General features: G+C 39.8%; 1 protein-coding gene across 8 annotated transcripts in view; it reads left to right on the forward strand.

The window, feature by feature from the left end:
* Positions 1-16,469, forward strand: part of ARHGAP22 (Rho GTPase activating protein 22) — a 414,522-nt gene that overhangs the window by 332,216 nt on the left and 65,837 nt on the right. For 6 of the 8 annotated variants that reach the window (XM_072627640.1, XM_072627648.1, XM_072627655.1 and 3 more), the window contains one exon: positions 7,391-7,567. In XM_072627640.1, coding sequence (XP_072483741.1) covers positions 7,391-7,567 — 177 coding nt within the window. The remainder of the gene's footprint in view (positions 1-7,390; positions 7,568-16,469) is intronic. The other 2 variants (XM_072627649.1, XM_072627661.1) reach the window with 1 other exon arrangement.

Below are 16,469 nucleotides of genomic sequence, written 5' to 3' on the forward strand. Positions count from 1 at the left end.
TTAGCACAATGACTGGCAATCAATCAATCAGTCAACAAACACAGAGTAAGTGTTTTATGGATGTTTATCTCTTTCTAATCCATTATCAGAAATGCGTTCTAAAATCTGTTCATTTACAAAAGAAGTATGTGTTCCACAGAGTCATCACAAAATTAGGCAGAAAATATGGAAACCTAAATTTGTATTATGTACAGAGAAGTATGCTCATTGAATTCCTACATGTTGGAAAACTGAATTAGAGAGAAGGTAGATGAGTCATGGTGAACTGATAAACAAGTATTTCTTCAGTCTCAGCTTCATGATCCAAGTCTTTGAATAGGTCAGAAGTACTAGTAGTAGTACAGATAGAATATAGGTATTCCTACAAACAGATTTGATGACACTCCAAACATCGTCACTCTATTTATAGAAGTCTGATGAACCAAAATCTGGCAGATAAAGGTGAACAAGGACTGAGAAGAGTGCTATAGTGGTCAGTAGTGAATTTTGAGAGAATAATTTATGTAGAGTAATGGGGCAGAGCTTGAATTACAAAAAACTGAAGGGATTCAGTCCCTGTTTGAAATGACAAAGGCAGCTGGATAACTCTGTGGATAGAGCATTGGACTTAGAGTCAGAAAAACTTGAGTTCAAATCTGGCCTCATCTACTTACTAGCTCTGTGACCCTGGGCAAGTCATTTGACCTGTTTTATCATCTATAAAATGGAGAATTAAAAATAGCACCTACCTCCCTGGATTATTGTGAGGACCAAATGAGATATTATTTGTGAATAGCTGTGCAAACTTTAAAGCATCATATACTCTAGCTATTATTACACATTCCCTAATCTAGCCTCTCCTTGGTCCACAGTCTTCCTGACTCACCGCTTCTCTTCCAGGTCTTGATACTTTAGTGTCCCACCAAGGGCTCAAGACTGATTCTTTTTTTTACCCCCAAATCCCTGTGTAGTAAGAAAGGAGACAAACACTCTTGTCACTAAGGATTAAGAACACCACCTGGATTCCAAAGAGGTAGTGAGAGATACTTGGAAGGTGTTCCCAAGGCCCCATTCCCTTCCATATAACCAGAGATATTGTCTCACAAGTTGGAGGAATACATCCCATTAGTTGATAGACCAATCTCTGCACTATCCCTCTAATCGGTGTACAGATCTGTGAACAATAGATTATCCCCAGCACTAGGTAAACTCCTGGAGAGCAAAGTCTGCTTCCTTTTTCCCATTGTACTCCTAGTTCAAAGGATGGGACCTGGTAGGTACTATTATGTAGGGAGATGGATTAAACCAAATTTCTCCAGATCTTACACATCATCATTTCTTTTTTTCCAGAACAAGACAAGTGGGGGTGGGGATAACTGATGGGGGTGGTGGAGGGGAATTGCTTCTTTAACTCTCCTTGAGGTCCCCTTCACCTTGCAAAGCAGTGTGGAATCTGGAATTATAGTTGAGTTAAACAGTAATTAAACAGTGAGGCCAAATACTTCCTTGGTTTCCAGTCATTGGCCTGGCACTTAAGAGTTGCCTTCTCTCACTCACGGAGATTAACTGGGATTTAGGAGGTGCAAGTTCTGTTTATATTAAGACAATTCCATGGAAACCACCACATACCACTAGTCCTATTCTTTTCTATGTAAATTCCAATCACATTCAGTCTCTGGAGAGGGCCTAGAGTCCTTTCCTTCACTAACAAATTTACATCTTTAAAAAACTGAATATGCTTTACTCCTTCCAGTTGGCTGAGGAGAAATAGAGGTCAGTGGGGGAGCAAATAGAAGTTCAAAATGTTGTGTATAATCTTACAAGAACGTTAGATAAGGACAAGACTAGGCAATTTTTTTTTCAATCTTTCTCATAGTGGAGCTGATTGAAGCCAATAGTTGAGGTGGTAAATCCCCATTTTAAAGAGAAAGGACCCAAAGGTGCTGGAAGGATCAAAGGTCAGGTTATCTGTGTCCAGGCCTTCAAGTCCAATTATACTCACCAAGTCCAAAGAAAGGACTTATTTCTCAACTATGCTTGACTAGCAGCAAGAGGAAGTAATATTTTCAGCCACTGCCAGTGACAACAACAAGATCCTCCATCTTTTGCCTCTGTATTTAAGTGCTGTAAGCATGGGGTAGTGGATGGAGAGCCACTTCTGCGTCAGGAAGACTTTAGCTAAAGCCCTATCCTGGGCATCTATTGACTATGTGATTGATCCTGAGCAAATCCTGTCTCCTAGGCAGTGACTCTATAGAATTACATATAGTACAGAATTGATGGTCTGTGTGGGTAGAGGCCATTGCTCTTCCTGAGAATTCCTTATACCAATGAAATCACAGATCCAGGCCTCCTGAAAAAGACAGTTTAAAATCAAATTCTCCAATTTCAGTTGGGAATTACATGAAAAGAGTCAAAAGATAGAAGTGCCAAAAAGCAAAGGAAAGAAGGGTGGGAGAAAGAGAAAGAAAGGAAAGAAAGAAAAAAGAAGGAAGGAAGGAAAATTATCACAACAGAAGGGAGCAAGGCTAGTAATTTGAAGTTATCTAGAAGCCTAGATGTCTGCCATTAACATCCATATATTTTAAGAGACAGTTTCTTAAAGTTCAAAAAAATAGGAGCCACTTTCAAAAGCTGCAGTCCACCAGCTTAGAAAACCTCATTGTAATGGTGTAGGTTACAGGAAAGTCAAGAAAGTCCAGATATTTGCTACCAAAGACAGGGGAAGGCCTGGGAAAGACTCCTTCCCTGTCACCTCCCACATATCCTAATTATGTTTTTCCTCTGCCTTCACAGCTCTATTTCCATGGATCTCTATTCTTGAGTTTGTCGTTGTTGGTGTTGTCCAATCATTTAAGTCATCATGTCTTACTTTCCATGACCCCATTTGGAGTGTTCTTGGCAAAGACTTGGGCAGCCATAACCATGGAGAAAAAGACTTCTTGTCTCTGCCATTGTGATCAAGGCAGTGATCTTGTCTAAGAAAAAGGAAGAAGGAGCCTAGAAATACTCTTCTCCCCTATGTTAAAATCTGTTTCACTACTAAGTGCATGAGTTGGGCCCAATTATCTGTCCACTCTGCCAGGCTATCTCAGCGCTCACATGAACAAAATCACAGATTGCCCTTGATACACATGAACTCTCCTAAAAACTACAAGTTGTAGCAATCTGAAAGGTCAGTTTATGATTGGATATTGGTGATAGGAGGACTCATTCTAGAACTGAAATCAGTTAGGAGTCCTTCAGCAAGTATCTTGTGGCATTCTTCTCAAGCATCTCAATTTTATGTTGTGACAAAGCTAATTAGAGTGCCATCTAGACTTCATTGTAGTCGTTTTTACCTAACCTTTTAGGTAAAGGAATTGATCTAACTTCTCCTAGCTAAAAAAATAAATCATTGTGACACTACCTGTATCACTTAACCTCTCTAGGGTCACAGTTTGCTCATCTGTAAAATGGGGCTCTAGACCCAACCCCTGAGATCCCTTTCAGTTCTAAACCCATGATTCTATGATCCTGTAAAATCCTGCCTAATTATTTGGCTCTAATATCACAGGAATACTCCCTGTATTTAAAAAAAAATATTGCCCTACAGATGCAAATATTTCCCCTTTTAAATGACTGACAGCTGGTGCTGAAATTAGCATATTTAAGATTGTAACACCAATGACCATATTGTCACTGTGTGTGTTATTTTGTGTTAAGTGCTCTGTGCCCTGGATATCCCTGCCCACAACTGAGAAAACAGCCTGGTCTAGACAGATTCATCCCCATGGTAACTGTAAGTATGCCGCCAGCAACGTGAATACTTATCTCCACCAATAAAAGACTGTTCTTGCCCTACGGTGTCCCAAATTACACAAATTAGGGCAGTATCAAAGTAGCCATGATTGGCAGGCAGCATCCACACATCTTGTTAAGGAGTTAATAGCACATGACACACAGCTATTTGCATTCTAGGAAGACAGGAGCATCATTAGTCCTTGATTCAATTTTGGTTGTTGTTCAGTTGTGTCTGAGTCTACTGACCCCATTTGGTATTTTCTTGGCAAAGATACTGGAGGGGTTTTGTCATTTCCTTCTCCAGCTCCTTTTATAAATGAGGAAACCGAGGCAAGCAGAGTTAAATGACTTGCCCAGGGTCACACAACTTGTAAGTTTCAGAGTCTGGATTTCAACTCAGGAAGATAAGGCTTCCTGACGCCAGGCTTGTTGGTGCTCTATCCACTGAAGTCACCCAGCTGCCTTGATTCAATGCAGTTAACAAACTTATTATGCATTTAAACTTCACTTGGTGCCAAAGACTAAAATACAAAACCAAACCAAAAACCAGTCCTTGCCCTCAAGAAGCTTATATTCTACTAGCAGGATGAGGCTTGTACAGAGAAAAGTAAAAACAGAGTCTTTTGAAGAGGGAGAGAATAACAAATAGGGGGCTGGGGACACAAAGAAGGTGACCTTAAAGCTAAGCCCTGAGGAAAGGTGGAATCCAAAAATTCAAGTGCCTGGGAGACTGAGCCTTGGGGTTACACAGGCAACACAGTTTGATGTGAGAGACAGTGTGTGGAGAAGAAGAATATGAAAGGAAGATGGAAAGGTGGCAGGGCCACTTAGAGATAATGGGGAACCACTGAGGAGTTTTCAGCAGGGGGTTGATGGGCACTTTGATAAAGGTTACAGATGCTTCGCCTGGAGAATCCAGTCATGCTCTCAGACATGTCAAAGCTGACCTTTCCTTACAAACAATCACACTGTATTCAATTTAATATTCCTCTGACTGCTTCACTTTCTGAGACGTCAAGATTTTTGTTTTATTGCCTTTTTTTAACTTCCAGATTTCACTCTACTCTAGGTGTTTGAAGTTGCTATGTCTAACCTATCTTAGTCTGATAGCTGAAGTATTGCTGTACTGAAAAAAAGGAAATCTAATCTGCCCATTTTACAGATGAGGAAACCGAGAGGTGAAGTTACTTTCCACCAAGGTTTCTACTAAATAAGTCCTGAGTCAGATTTGAACTCAGATTTCTAAATTCATTCCATTAATGAAGTTACTTCATACTTATCTTTATTCCATAAGACATTTTCGTGTATATATTTAGATATAAACATGTATACATGTATGTATAAACACATACATGTGGATGTACATATATGCATATGTGCACGTATATACACATAGACATGTATATGTGTATATATGTACATGTGTATGTCTATATGTGTATATGTGTGTGTGTGTATATATATATATATATATATATATATATATATATATATATATATATATATATATATATATATATACACTGAGAATAATCACATGAACTTTCAGAACATGGTTATTCAACCAACCTGCAAAGGTTGTGGTTGTTGTAGTTGTGGTTGTGGTTTTTGAGTCATTCAGTTGTGTCTGACTTTTCCTAACCCCATGGACCCTAGCACACTGACCCTTCTATCCTTCCACTTGAAGTCTGTCCAAGTTCACGTTCATTGTTTCCATGACTTTCTCCATCTTATCCTCTGCCGTCCCCTTCTCCTTTTGCCTTCAATCTTTTCTGACATTGAGGTCTTTTCCAATGAGACTTGTCTCCAGTGTGTGGCCAGTGTACTTCAGCTTCAGTATTTGACCTCCCAGTGAACAGCCTGAATAAATTTAAGTATTCAGTTGTCCTATGGACTCTCCAAAGTCTTTGTCAGCATCACAATTTGAAAGTATCATTTCTGTAGCATTCAGCTTTCCTTATGGTGCCGCTCTCACAGCCATACATTGCTACTGAAAACTACATAGTTTTGAGTATGTGAACCTTTGTTGACAAGGTGATGTCTCTGCTTTTTAGTATGCTGTCCAGATTTACCAAAACTTTCCCTTCCAAGGAGCAAACTTCTTTAATTAGAGCAGCATTAATTGAGATCTGTCACCTTTCTGTACTCACAATCAAAGATCTACAAAGGAATGAGTGAACTTTTGTGAGGAGTCTTAATTAAAAATACATTTGGAGCATATTAATGTAGTTTCATAGCTTAATTTTGTATTTTTTTAAAACAATCTTTCACAATGTTTTAAATGTTTTCTATTGCAGTAGGGAACAATAAAATGAAAAGATAAAGAAAACAAAATAGGAAAATTCCAAAGAAAGAATAAGGATAGTTTATATTTCTGTATCCTTTAGGGATTAGAGGGTCTTAGATCTACAAGGAACCTCAAAGGCTACTTAGTCTAGCCCCCTCATTTTGCAGAGGAAGAAACCAAGGCCCAGGGAAGTTATGTGATTTGTCTTAGCTTGCATAGATGGTAAAAATTCAAAATAGGATTTGCATCCAGGTCTTGACGTCAGATCCATCCTGCTTTCCGTTGTATTGCAAAATGCCCTTCATACATGTGAGCTTCTCATGAACTTTACAGGATAGCTATTCCAGGTGTTGCCATCATTTCACAGCTGTGTACTTAGTTCAAAGTCTGGGACACTGAAGGTCCATTAATAAGTGCTTTATTCACCAACTGAGTAAACCAAGGCATCAGTAGACTTAGACATCGGAAGACCTGTTGGCCTAGGGAGACCCAGATTCAGATCCTATCTCAGATGCTTACTATTTGTGTGACCTTGGGCAGGTTACAACTTCCCTAGACCTTAGTTTCTTTATCTGTAAAATAAAGGGATCCAACCTGTTGGTGTCTAAGAACCCTTCTACCTCTACATCCACTATCTTATGATTATGTTATCCTAGGACTTGCATAAGAACATATAACTTAGAAAGGGCAGAGCGAGGATTTAGACCAAGCCTCCTAACATCAAGCCCATTCCTGTATGTTAATTATGGCGCTCTGCCTCTCAAGTTGCCTGCAAACCAAGGAATCTTGCTGAAGCAGTGATGGGGGAAAACACCACAAAACTTTGCTCCAGAAAGGAATTGAAAGAGAGAAGGTTCTTTGGAGATCAGTGGTATGCAAAGTATCAAGCAGAGTATATAAGTCATTGAAAGAGAAAACTGCAGATTCTAAGATTTCAAAAACCTAAATAAACATGTGGCCAATTCAGAGATCCCTAAGCAAATCCTCTTTTTTTGTCTTTTGAGTAGGGAAATGTTCACATTTGCTCCTGACTATAAATATCTACCATTTACATAACCCTTTAAGGTTTGCAAAGCATTTTACAAATATTATCTCATTTGATCCTTACAACAACCCTGAGATGTAGGGGCTATTATTGTCCTCATTTGACTGATGAGTAAACTGAGGTAGATGGAAGACAAGCACCTTGCTCAGGTTTCACCGTGCTAGTGTGTGAAAGTTATCTATCCATTTGGCAACCTAGCTGCTTCTGTCAAATTCACAATCTTTTAAACAATTATTTTTTTTAATGTGTAGGAAGCAATAAGGTAGTAATGGATGTGATTTTTTTTTGTCCTATAGGTGGTACAGGAGACCGGGAGAAGATGCCTGTCAATCATGAAGCTTTCCTCCTCATGGCTAACTCCCAGAACGACATGGAAGATTGGGTGAAAGCCATCCGGCGGGTCATATGGGCTCCATTTGGTGGAGGTATTACAAATAGCTCCCATGCTTCTAAATTAAAACTGTTGCCTCAAGGTAAACCTCTTCCTCCCCTACTCGGATATGCATCTTGTTCCTGACTCCCCCATGTGTATTTCATAGCCAGGTTGGTCTGCAAGTCTCTCTAAAGGAGATTGGGACAGAACATCAGGAAGGTCATAGAAGTGACAAAAAATGGGAGGAGGAAAATTTTCCTCTGCAACAGGAAGCAAAACTGCTATTTAAGAGATTCCCTTCTCTTAGTAACATGCTCATGTAACTTGCATGAGTGTTGGTGTCTGTTTGGGTACTTGTCTGGGGAATGTTTGTGTATAGACAGTGAGTGTGTGGTTATGTGTTGACAGTGAATCCTTCTGTGTATACACATACATGGTGTTGGGGGCAGGGGTGTGTGCATGCACGATTGTACGTACTGCACATGACCCCTTTAACCCTTTCACTTCCTGCCAGATGACAGAGATGTTCAGATCTGCCCCATCCTCCATCCCCCACCTGTAAAAGCTGAGCTCACTATTCCGCAGCTGAAACTTTGTTGTGGGAAGACAACAGCCAGAGCCTTTTAATGGGAAATGATCACTTAAAGGAGATGGAGAAGTAATCTTATGGATAGAAGGAGGAAAACATAAAGCAAGGGACCAGAAAATTCCAAAAACATGGATCTTCACCCCAGGATCTCTAGACCTTTAGATTAGTTCCTGAGCCATGTGAACACTAGGTTTACACCTCTCTCCTATTCTCTTTGAAATGGAAGCGGTCTCAGTCTTTGTTAGCTATCATATACCTTGTGTCATTGCTTTTCAGTCATGTACAACTCCTTGTGGCTCCATGAGGGCTTTTCTTGGCAAAGATACTGGAGTGGTTTTGCCATTTCCTTCTGCAGCTCATTTTACAGATGAGGAAACTGAGGCAAACAGGGATTAAGTGACTTACCCAGGGTGACACAGCTAGTAAGTGTCTGAGGCCAGATTTGAACTCAGGAAAATCAGTCTTCCTGACTCCAGACCCAGTGCTCTGTGCACTATGGCGCCACCTAGCTTCCCTTACTATATGCCTAGACATCTGCTTATTAATTCAGGCTCAGGACTGGTCTCCTGGTTCTGTCCACTGTCATTTTGCAGCAGAATTCCTTGGCAGCTCATCCACCTGTTGGCCATTGCTCTTTATTCTCTCCCAATGGGACTCTTTCACAGGCAGCTGGGTATCACAGTGGTTAGAGAAGCTGGGCCTGGAGTCAGGAAGAATTCAAAAACCAGGCTCAGACACTTGCTAGCCATGTGACTCCAGGCAAGTCACTTAACCTCAACTGAGACAACAAGCCTCAACTGTAAAGTAGGGATAATAGTAGCACTTGTTTCCCAAGGCTGTTGTGATGATCTAATGAAATAATATTCCTGGAACGAAGTTGGTTGGTTAGTTGGGCTTGTTGTTATAGTAGGTGCTTAATAAATGCTTGTTCCCTTAGCCCTACCTCCATAGGAATCACAGTCATAGATTCAGAGTTGGAAGGGCCCTTGGGATAATTAAGGACAACCTGCCCATTTTACAGATGAATAAACTGACATCTATAGAGTTTAGTCTCTGAACCAGGATTCAAAACCAAGTGCACTCTGACTCAAATGCAGAGCTCATTCCCCTGCAATAATGGTACCTCCCTAGCAGTTTGGACCTTCCCTGGGCACATTCATTCATTCATTCATTCATAAGCACTAATTAAGATTTTACTAAGTGATGAACACTGTGCTAAGCAGCTGGGAATACAAAAACAAAAATGGCACTCAAGGACATTATCTACTTGACCAGCCTTTAACATATATTAACTCCTGAAAATGGAAGCTGCTACATACTTTGGAAATTTAGGATTCTTCTAATGTGCAAAAATTCACATGTTCAGTTTGGTCTAAGCTGTTAAATTGAAGGTAATGAAATGTCCAATATTATCTGCCCTTGGTGTAGATGATGTCTGAGAGAGTTGTAGTTAACAAAAGGTACCAGATTCCTAGCCAGCAAGTTAAGAAAATTAACTCACAATTAATTCAGCCTGAGGCCAGGCACTAGGTTTCAGCAAAAAGCAAGCATGAATAACTGAAGGCCAAAGGACATGGGTTTTCTGATGCCATGGGGCTCAAAAGGAGGGATTCTTTCTGACTGTGAAAAGTGCCAGATGGTGAGGACCAAGGTTTAGGTATCACTTATGAAAAAACCAGCCTCAGATTCCAAGACTGTGTCATGGAATGACCTGACCTGCCGTCATTTTATATGCTTCCTCCTGGGAAGAAACCCTTGTGTCTCCTTTTTCACGTAAGGAGAACTCTTTCTTTTCTTTCAAAGCAACAGGAAAGTTCCCATGTTTTCCTTTGATGATAACAATCTTTTGGCAGGGAATCCTTCCCACCCAAGTGCTCCAAAGTGGGCATCCAACCCACCTCGAAAAGTCTCTCTAATTATCACCCACAGGTAATTAGTACCCAGGGATAGGAAAGGAGTAGGGAGGGGAAAGGGATGACTGCAGAAGAAAAATAGACTTTTAGAAGCCACTTTATGGACAAAGCAGAGCAAAAGGATGACTTAGGGGACAGAGAGCTGGCTGAGAGGACCCAGGTTCGGGTCCTGTCCAGGCTCATGCCCTGACTTGGACGCAATCTCATGCTTGTGACAGAGGGCAGATCATTTAACCTCTGTAAGACTTCCTCATTGTAGAGAAGGGAAGGTGCCATTCTGTACTGGCAGAGAGTTTCTTCATCTAGGAGTGTATCTCTCCCATTAGACTCTCCTTGAAAGAAGGAACTTTTGTTTGTTAGTTGACCTTTTTTTATATGAAGAGTGCTAAGCACAGTGCTTTGCACACAGTAGATACTTAAAAATGTTTGTTGATTTCACTGGCTAGTGAAATATATGGATAGTTCCCTCTATCCATATAACCACAGTCCACTCCCTTATCCCTAGCCTATGGTCTAGACCTGGCTTTGATCACCTGCAGACTGTATAATCCCTCACTTCCCAGAGGCAGAATTCTCAGGAAATGAAAGTGACCTGGGGAGGAAATGTTTTCTCTGATTCTAGGACATCTCTTTTGGTTTCACTATGGTCAGATGATTATGGGGAAAGCACTTCAAAAGGAAGAGAATCCCTGTCCATTATGGTGAAAGTTGCTTTTGCTGTTGACCACATTACCAAGTGGACTTTTGAAATGCTGTTCAGGTGGCCATAATAATGATACAACTGGTCTAATCCAAAGACTTAGTCTAATACTTTATCATCTAGTAGATGAGAACAGATGTTAACTGTTGTATCACAAAATAATATGACTACATCTGTAACTGATCTTTGTCTTGAAATTATAATTAGGAGTTGAAACACACAGCAAAGGATCATTGTCCATTTAGTGAAGCTCTTTCTACTCTGCCTTTAGATGCTGCTAAGAAATCAAAAGTCACATGGAAGAGGGATTAGACTCATTCCGCTTCACCAGATAGGGGAGAAGTAGAAGAAATCAGTGAGAGTTTTAGCTCATAATAAGGCAAATCTTTCCAAAAATTAGGGCTATTTAATATAAAAGGAATGGACTATACAAGGAAGCATTGCATTTCCTGTCATTATGGGTCTTCCAACTGAGTTTGGATGATCACCCAAAACATCACTGTAAAGGGAATCCATGCTTTCAGTAAGGATTGAACTGGTTGGCTTTTGTTTCATCTAACCTTCAATTTATCCTTCTTTGGTTTAAGTAGACTCTTAGCTACCAAGAATATTTACACAATTATATGAAATTGAATTATAGAAATAAAGAAACCTCACCAGTTGTCTTAATTTATCCCTTTTTTGAGGTACAGAAGAAAAGTGTAAATCATAGAAGTTATAGATCAGTATATGTGCTTGGGCAAGTTAATTTCAACTTGCTTTTACAGAATCAAATCATCATGAGAACCTCAAATTATATTACATCTATATTTATGAGACATAAATCAAAAGAACCGGCAGTTTACCTAGTTAATTTGTTCAAAGTATATGGCCCCTTCAGATGATTAGAGGGGAAAACCATTTCGGGGTGTGAGTTAACCTGGTTGTTGGGCTATTGGTAAATTAACCCCAGGACAGCCAAATCTCCACAACTCCTTAGTAAATAAAAGAGAAATATGGCTTCTTTTGAGATACAGTGTACCAGGAAACTAGAAACTACTAAATGCCATGAGTTTCAGAAAAGAGGAGGGGATAGAGTAAGTTGAAGAGATAATATCAGTAAATCCTAAGGTCAGTTCCTGGAAAAAATATGAAATAAAAAAAAATAAGCAGAAACTCCTAAACATTTGGAAAAGAATAAAGGATCATGAAGAGTCTAGACATATTAATTTATTTTTTGGACAGCATTAGGAAGTTGTTGAGGTTGATGGATCAAGAATTTGTTGGAAGCATAAAGGACAGGTAGTGTGGTAATGTAGTTAGATTGTAGAAAGACCTCCATTTGATCCCTACTTCTTTTGTTGACTGTGCAAATGTAGACAAGTCACTTGACTTCTTTGAGTCTTGATTTCATAATCTCTGAGATGGATTCACAGAGTTTTTCTGAGGCTCAATTGAGGTAATGTTTCTAAAGGGCTTTTGAAATATCTAAACATTATATACATTTCAGTTGTTATTAGGAAGTATTGAGTTCAGCAGTTGAACAAAGCCTCTCATGATGTACTGATAGACAAGATAGTTAAATATGGGGAAGATGTTGGTAATAATAATGACTTAGTTTATAAAGAGGTTTCTGAAGGAGGGGGAAATGATATATTTGGAAATGAAAGTGGTGTAATAAATCAAACATATCAGTATATATCAGATAAATAAATAGATAAGGAGAGAAAGAAATCAATAAGGAAAAGTAGAGATTAATAGAGAGAAAGAGAGAGTGAGCTACACTGCTCCAAGAAGTAGGTAATGTAAATATTATCTCCATTTATGGTGAGGTTAAAGAACTCTCCTGTGGTTATCCAACTAGTAAGTAAGGAAATTGAAGTTCCTGACTACAGAAGCAAAACTCAGATAAGAGAATTAAAAAGAATTTATGAAAAAATGCATCAAAATAGCAACACTTTAACATCTGCTGAACATCAGCAAGGGATTGAAGATGTTGCCAGCTTTTACTGATGTTTCATAATGAGATAAAGACAGTCTATGTGAACAAAAGGGGGTGGGCCATTGCATCTCATCTCCTACCTGACTGCCCATATGTGCTGGCTAATAGGTGAGGGGTGACCTGGTACTTGAAGGATAACAGGTCATACAAAAGCTACAGACTAGCTGAGGCCTCCCCCAATGGAACCTTCCCAACACTGACTGATAAGCAGGACTGGGAGCAGCTGGGTCAGTGAACCAACTTAATTTTCAATACTTTAAAATTGTGCTTCAATAATATGCAGAATATACTTCATTAAATTTATTTTTTTAAATCACTGTATCATCATTTTGCTAATCAAAAAACTTTCTCCCCATTGGCTACAAGATAAAGTATAAGTGTCTTAGCCTGCCATTCAAGGCTCTCAGGCGTCTCTCTAGCTCCAGTTTACCTTTGCAGTCCAATCTCCTCTGATTCCCCTTGCATATTCTACTTTTCAACCAAATTGACTTGTTACTATCCCCTCTTCTTGTCATGGTAATCTCCTACCTCGGGACCTTTATTATTTTGGCACCCTCTGAGCTCCAGTTACTACCAGCTGAAATCTGTCTCTGTCAAATTAGGTGCCACTTCCTTTGTGAAGTATTTCCTCATCACTACACACACACACACACACACACACACACACACACACACACACACACACACACACACACACACACACACACACACACGCAAAGCTGAAGGAGTATTCTCCCTGGATGTCTCCACTGTTCTTAAATTCTGCCAAATATCAAAACTAATTGTGTACACGGACCACAAGCGTACTGTACTTTTGTATAACCTTCCCTTAGGTTATAAGCCAACTGAGGACAAAGACTGTATCTAATTTCAGCCTTAACCACAGTGCTTTGGAGGTAATAGCTATTTAATAAATGATTACTGAACCTAATTGAATTGAGAGAGCAAACAGACCCAGAGATCACTGTTCTCAGAATAAAAAATCAGAAGACACGGTCAGACAAGTGATTATCTTTCTATGGGTGTTCTTTCTTTCTTAAAGTCAGGAGGGACCACCCCAGATTTATGATTTCCTTACTCAGAGGCACAGAACAATCCATCAGTAGTGAGGCCAAAACCAAAACCTTGGTTTTCCCACTTAAGATCTGTTTACTAATCATATATCAGTCAGGAAGCACTTAAAAAACCCATGCTGTGCCAGGAACTAGGTAAACAAAGGAAAACTAAGTCCCTTCTGTCATGGAGTTTAGATTTTATAGGGGAAGATAACAAGTGTACATTTAAACATATACGTATGTATGTATGTATGGATATATATATCTATATATCATGAGACAGAAAGAGAATGTAAAAAGAAATGCAAGGTAGTATTTTAGGTGGGAGGTAATCAGAAGAGAGAAGAGGTGATTGGATCTGGAAAGACCTCATAGAAGGTAAGGCTTGAGCTGAGCTTTAAAGGATACGAGGGATTCTAAGAGGTAGACAGAAATAGATAAGTCATGGAAGCTTGTACAAAGGTACTAAGAAAAGGGGTGGAGTGTGGTGTGGGAGCACCAGTTTGGCTGGACCATTCTTTGCATTGAGGAAAATAATGGAAAATAACCAAAGTTGGGTTGGAGCCAGGTTATGACAGGATTTTAATGCCAAACAGAAGAGTCTATATTTGTATAATGGCAAGACAATGTGGCATTACTGAGAGGTGGAATGGTTTACAGGAAACGAGTTCTAGTCCTACATGTTTTTGGGTTGTTTTCTGTAGTGCCCAACTCTTTGTGACCTCACTTGGGGTTTTCTTGGCAAAGATGCTGGAGTGGTTTGCTATTTCCTTCTCCAGCTCATTTTACAGGTGAGGAAACTGAGGCAAGCAAAGTTAAGGGACTTGCCCTGGGTCACACAGTGTCTGAGGCCAGATTTGCACTCAAAAAGTTGTCTTCCTCTTTCTGGTCCTAGGTCTTTTGCTAACTAACTGAACAAATTAACCACCTCTATTGGCCTCAGTTTCCTTATCTGTCAAATAATGGACTGGTCTGAAAGGTCTTTGAGGTCCTTTGTCATTCTAATAGTCTTCAGTTCTATAAGCTGCAGTGAAACATTATGATTAATTAATTAGTAGCCCACTTTGTTAATTCCTGTGTTACTGGGGAAGTGCATGAGGTGCTAGAAAGCCCAAACATAGTTATTCCAAGTGGTAATTCCTCTCCTCTTCTAAGAGTTGGCTTTCATTTGCTTCACATGAAGCATTTCAGTGGTATATGTGGGGCAAAGTGGCTCCATAGAAAGCAAGAGTAGCCTTAGAGCCATAAGAGACCTTGGTAATCATCTAGTCTCAGCCCCATGTTTTACAGATGAGGAAACTGAGGCTCAGAAAGGCATGTCCAAGGTCTCACATACCTGAACAGACAGAGCTGGGATGTGAAATGAGCCCTCACCCTTTGAGCTGCCTCCCACAAACCTCAGCTTGAAAAATCAGCCCCCCCACTCACCCCAGCAATTAGAGGTCTACTTTAACTTCCTGGGGAGGTGAAAATCCCCAGAAGAAGGAATTCAACCAATAATTTAAATGCAGATTTTCATTATTATCTGGGGGAATATCTTTGGAAATTCAAAGTGTCAAATGGTAGCCCTGGGCTCTCCAGGACTCTACGAGTTGACATTTTTAATTTCACCAGTAGGAGTTTTTTGCTACAATTCAAAAGTCCTTTTCAGAAAAATCAGAATAAAAGGTAAATAAAATAAAAGTAATTTTATTGTATCAGTATCAATGAATGAATGACAAAAATAGTAGACAAAAAGACCTCTGAGATAGAAAAACAGTCAGAGAACCTGTTATGACTTGGAATAGACTTCATTAAAAGTGATGAATTTTATAATACTTAACCTGTAGGTGATTCTCTTCTAGGAATTAAGTTAAATTCTTAGAGGGCTCAGCGACTGTCCAAATCAAATTACAATATAATTGGGAAAAGTTTGATAAAATACATCAAAAATACACTTCAACATAGATAATGTTAATTTGTGGTTTTCTAAGTCCATGTGACTTGCACAGATCTGTTTCTATTTTAATCTGATATCCCTGCTCTAAAAGGTCTGTAATTTTATCTACAAATATCCTTAATCTCCAGAGTCTTTGAGAAGGCCTACTATTTATAGAATCATAGAGCCAGAGCTGGAAAAGACTTCAGAGTACATTTAGTCCAAACCCCGCATTTTACAAGGCAGGAAACTGAAGCCCATTCTGATGAAATGCTCACTTGCTGGTAGTCACATTACTAGTAACTGTCAGTCAGGGTTAGGTCCCAGATCTTACTGACTCAATGTGGGGAGAATCTGGCTCCAAATCCTGGTGTAGTTGCAGGCAAATCCTTTCCCTTCTCTAGGTCAAGTCTTTTCTTCTGTAAATGAGTCCCCCTCTCCTCTCCCCCTCCAAAAAAAACCCTCCTCCAAATCTATGACCTAGTTCTTCACCCTCTCACAAGGCAGCAGGGTAGGGTTTGGGAAAAAGATATCCTCTTTCTGCCTGGTTTTCATCGTTGCTCTGAGGTTGGGAAGACTTATAGAATGACCCCAGCCTTCACCCAAACCCCGGCAGGAGAGAACAGCTGTTTTGCCTGAAATCAGACCCTGTTTCCCCTCCAGTGTGTCTTTGGTCTTTGGCCTAAGGGAAAGCTAAGAAGGCAAGTTCCTCATATCTCACGTCCTCTGAACCTTGAGCTACCAGACCCAGTAGAATTATGCATGGCCCCTTTCCTTTGCAAAGCTCTTACACGACAGAGATAGGCTTTTTCCAGTATGAAAAGAGACACTGAGTTCAGGGTGAAG

Source organism: Notamacropus eugenii, chromosome 1 (assembly GCF_028372415.1).
Source record: "Notamacropus eugenii isolate mMacEug1 chromosome 1, mMacEug1.pri_v2, whole genome shotgun sequence".
Classification (NCBI taxonomy): domain Eukaryota; kingdom Metazoa; phylum Chordata; class Mammalia; order Diprotodontia; family Macropodidae; genus Notamacropus; species Notamacropus eugenii.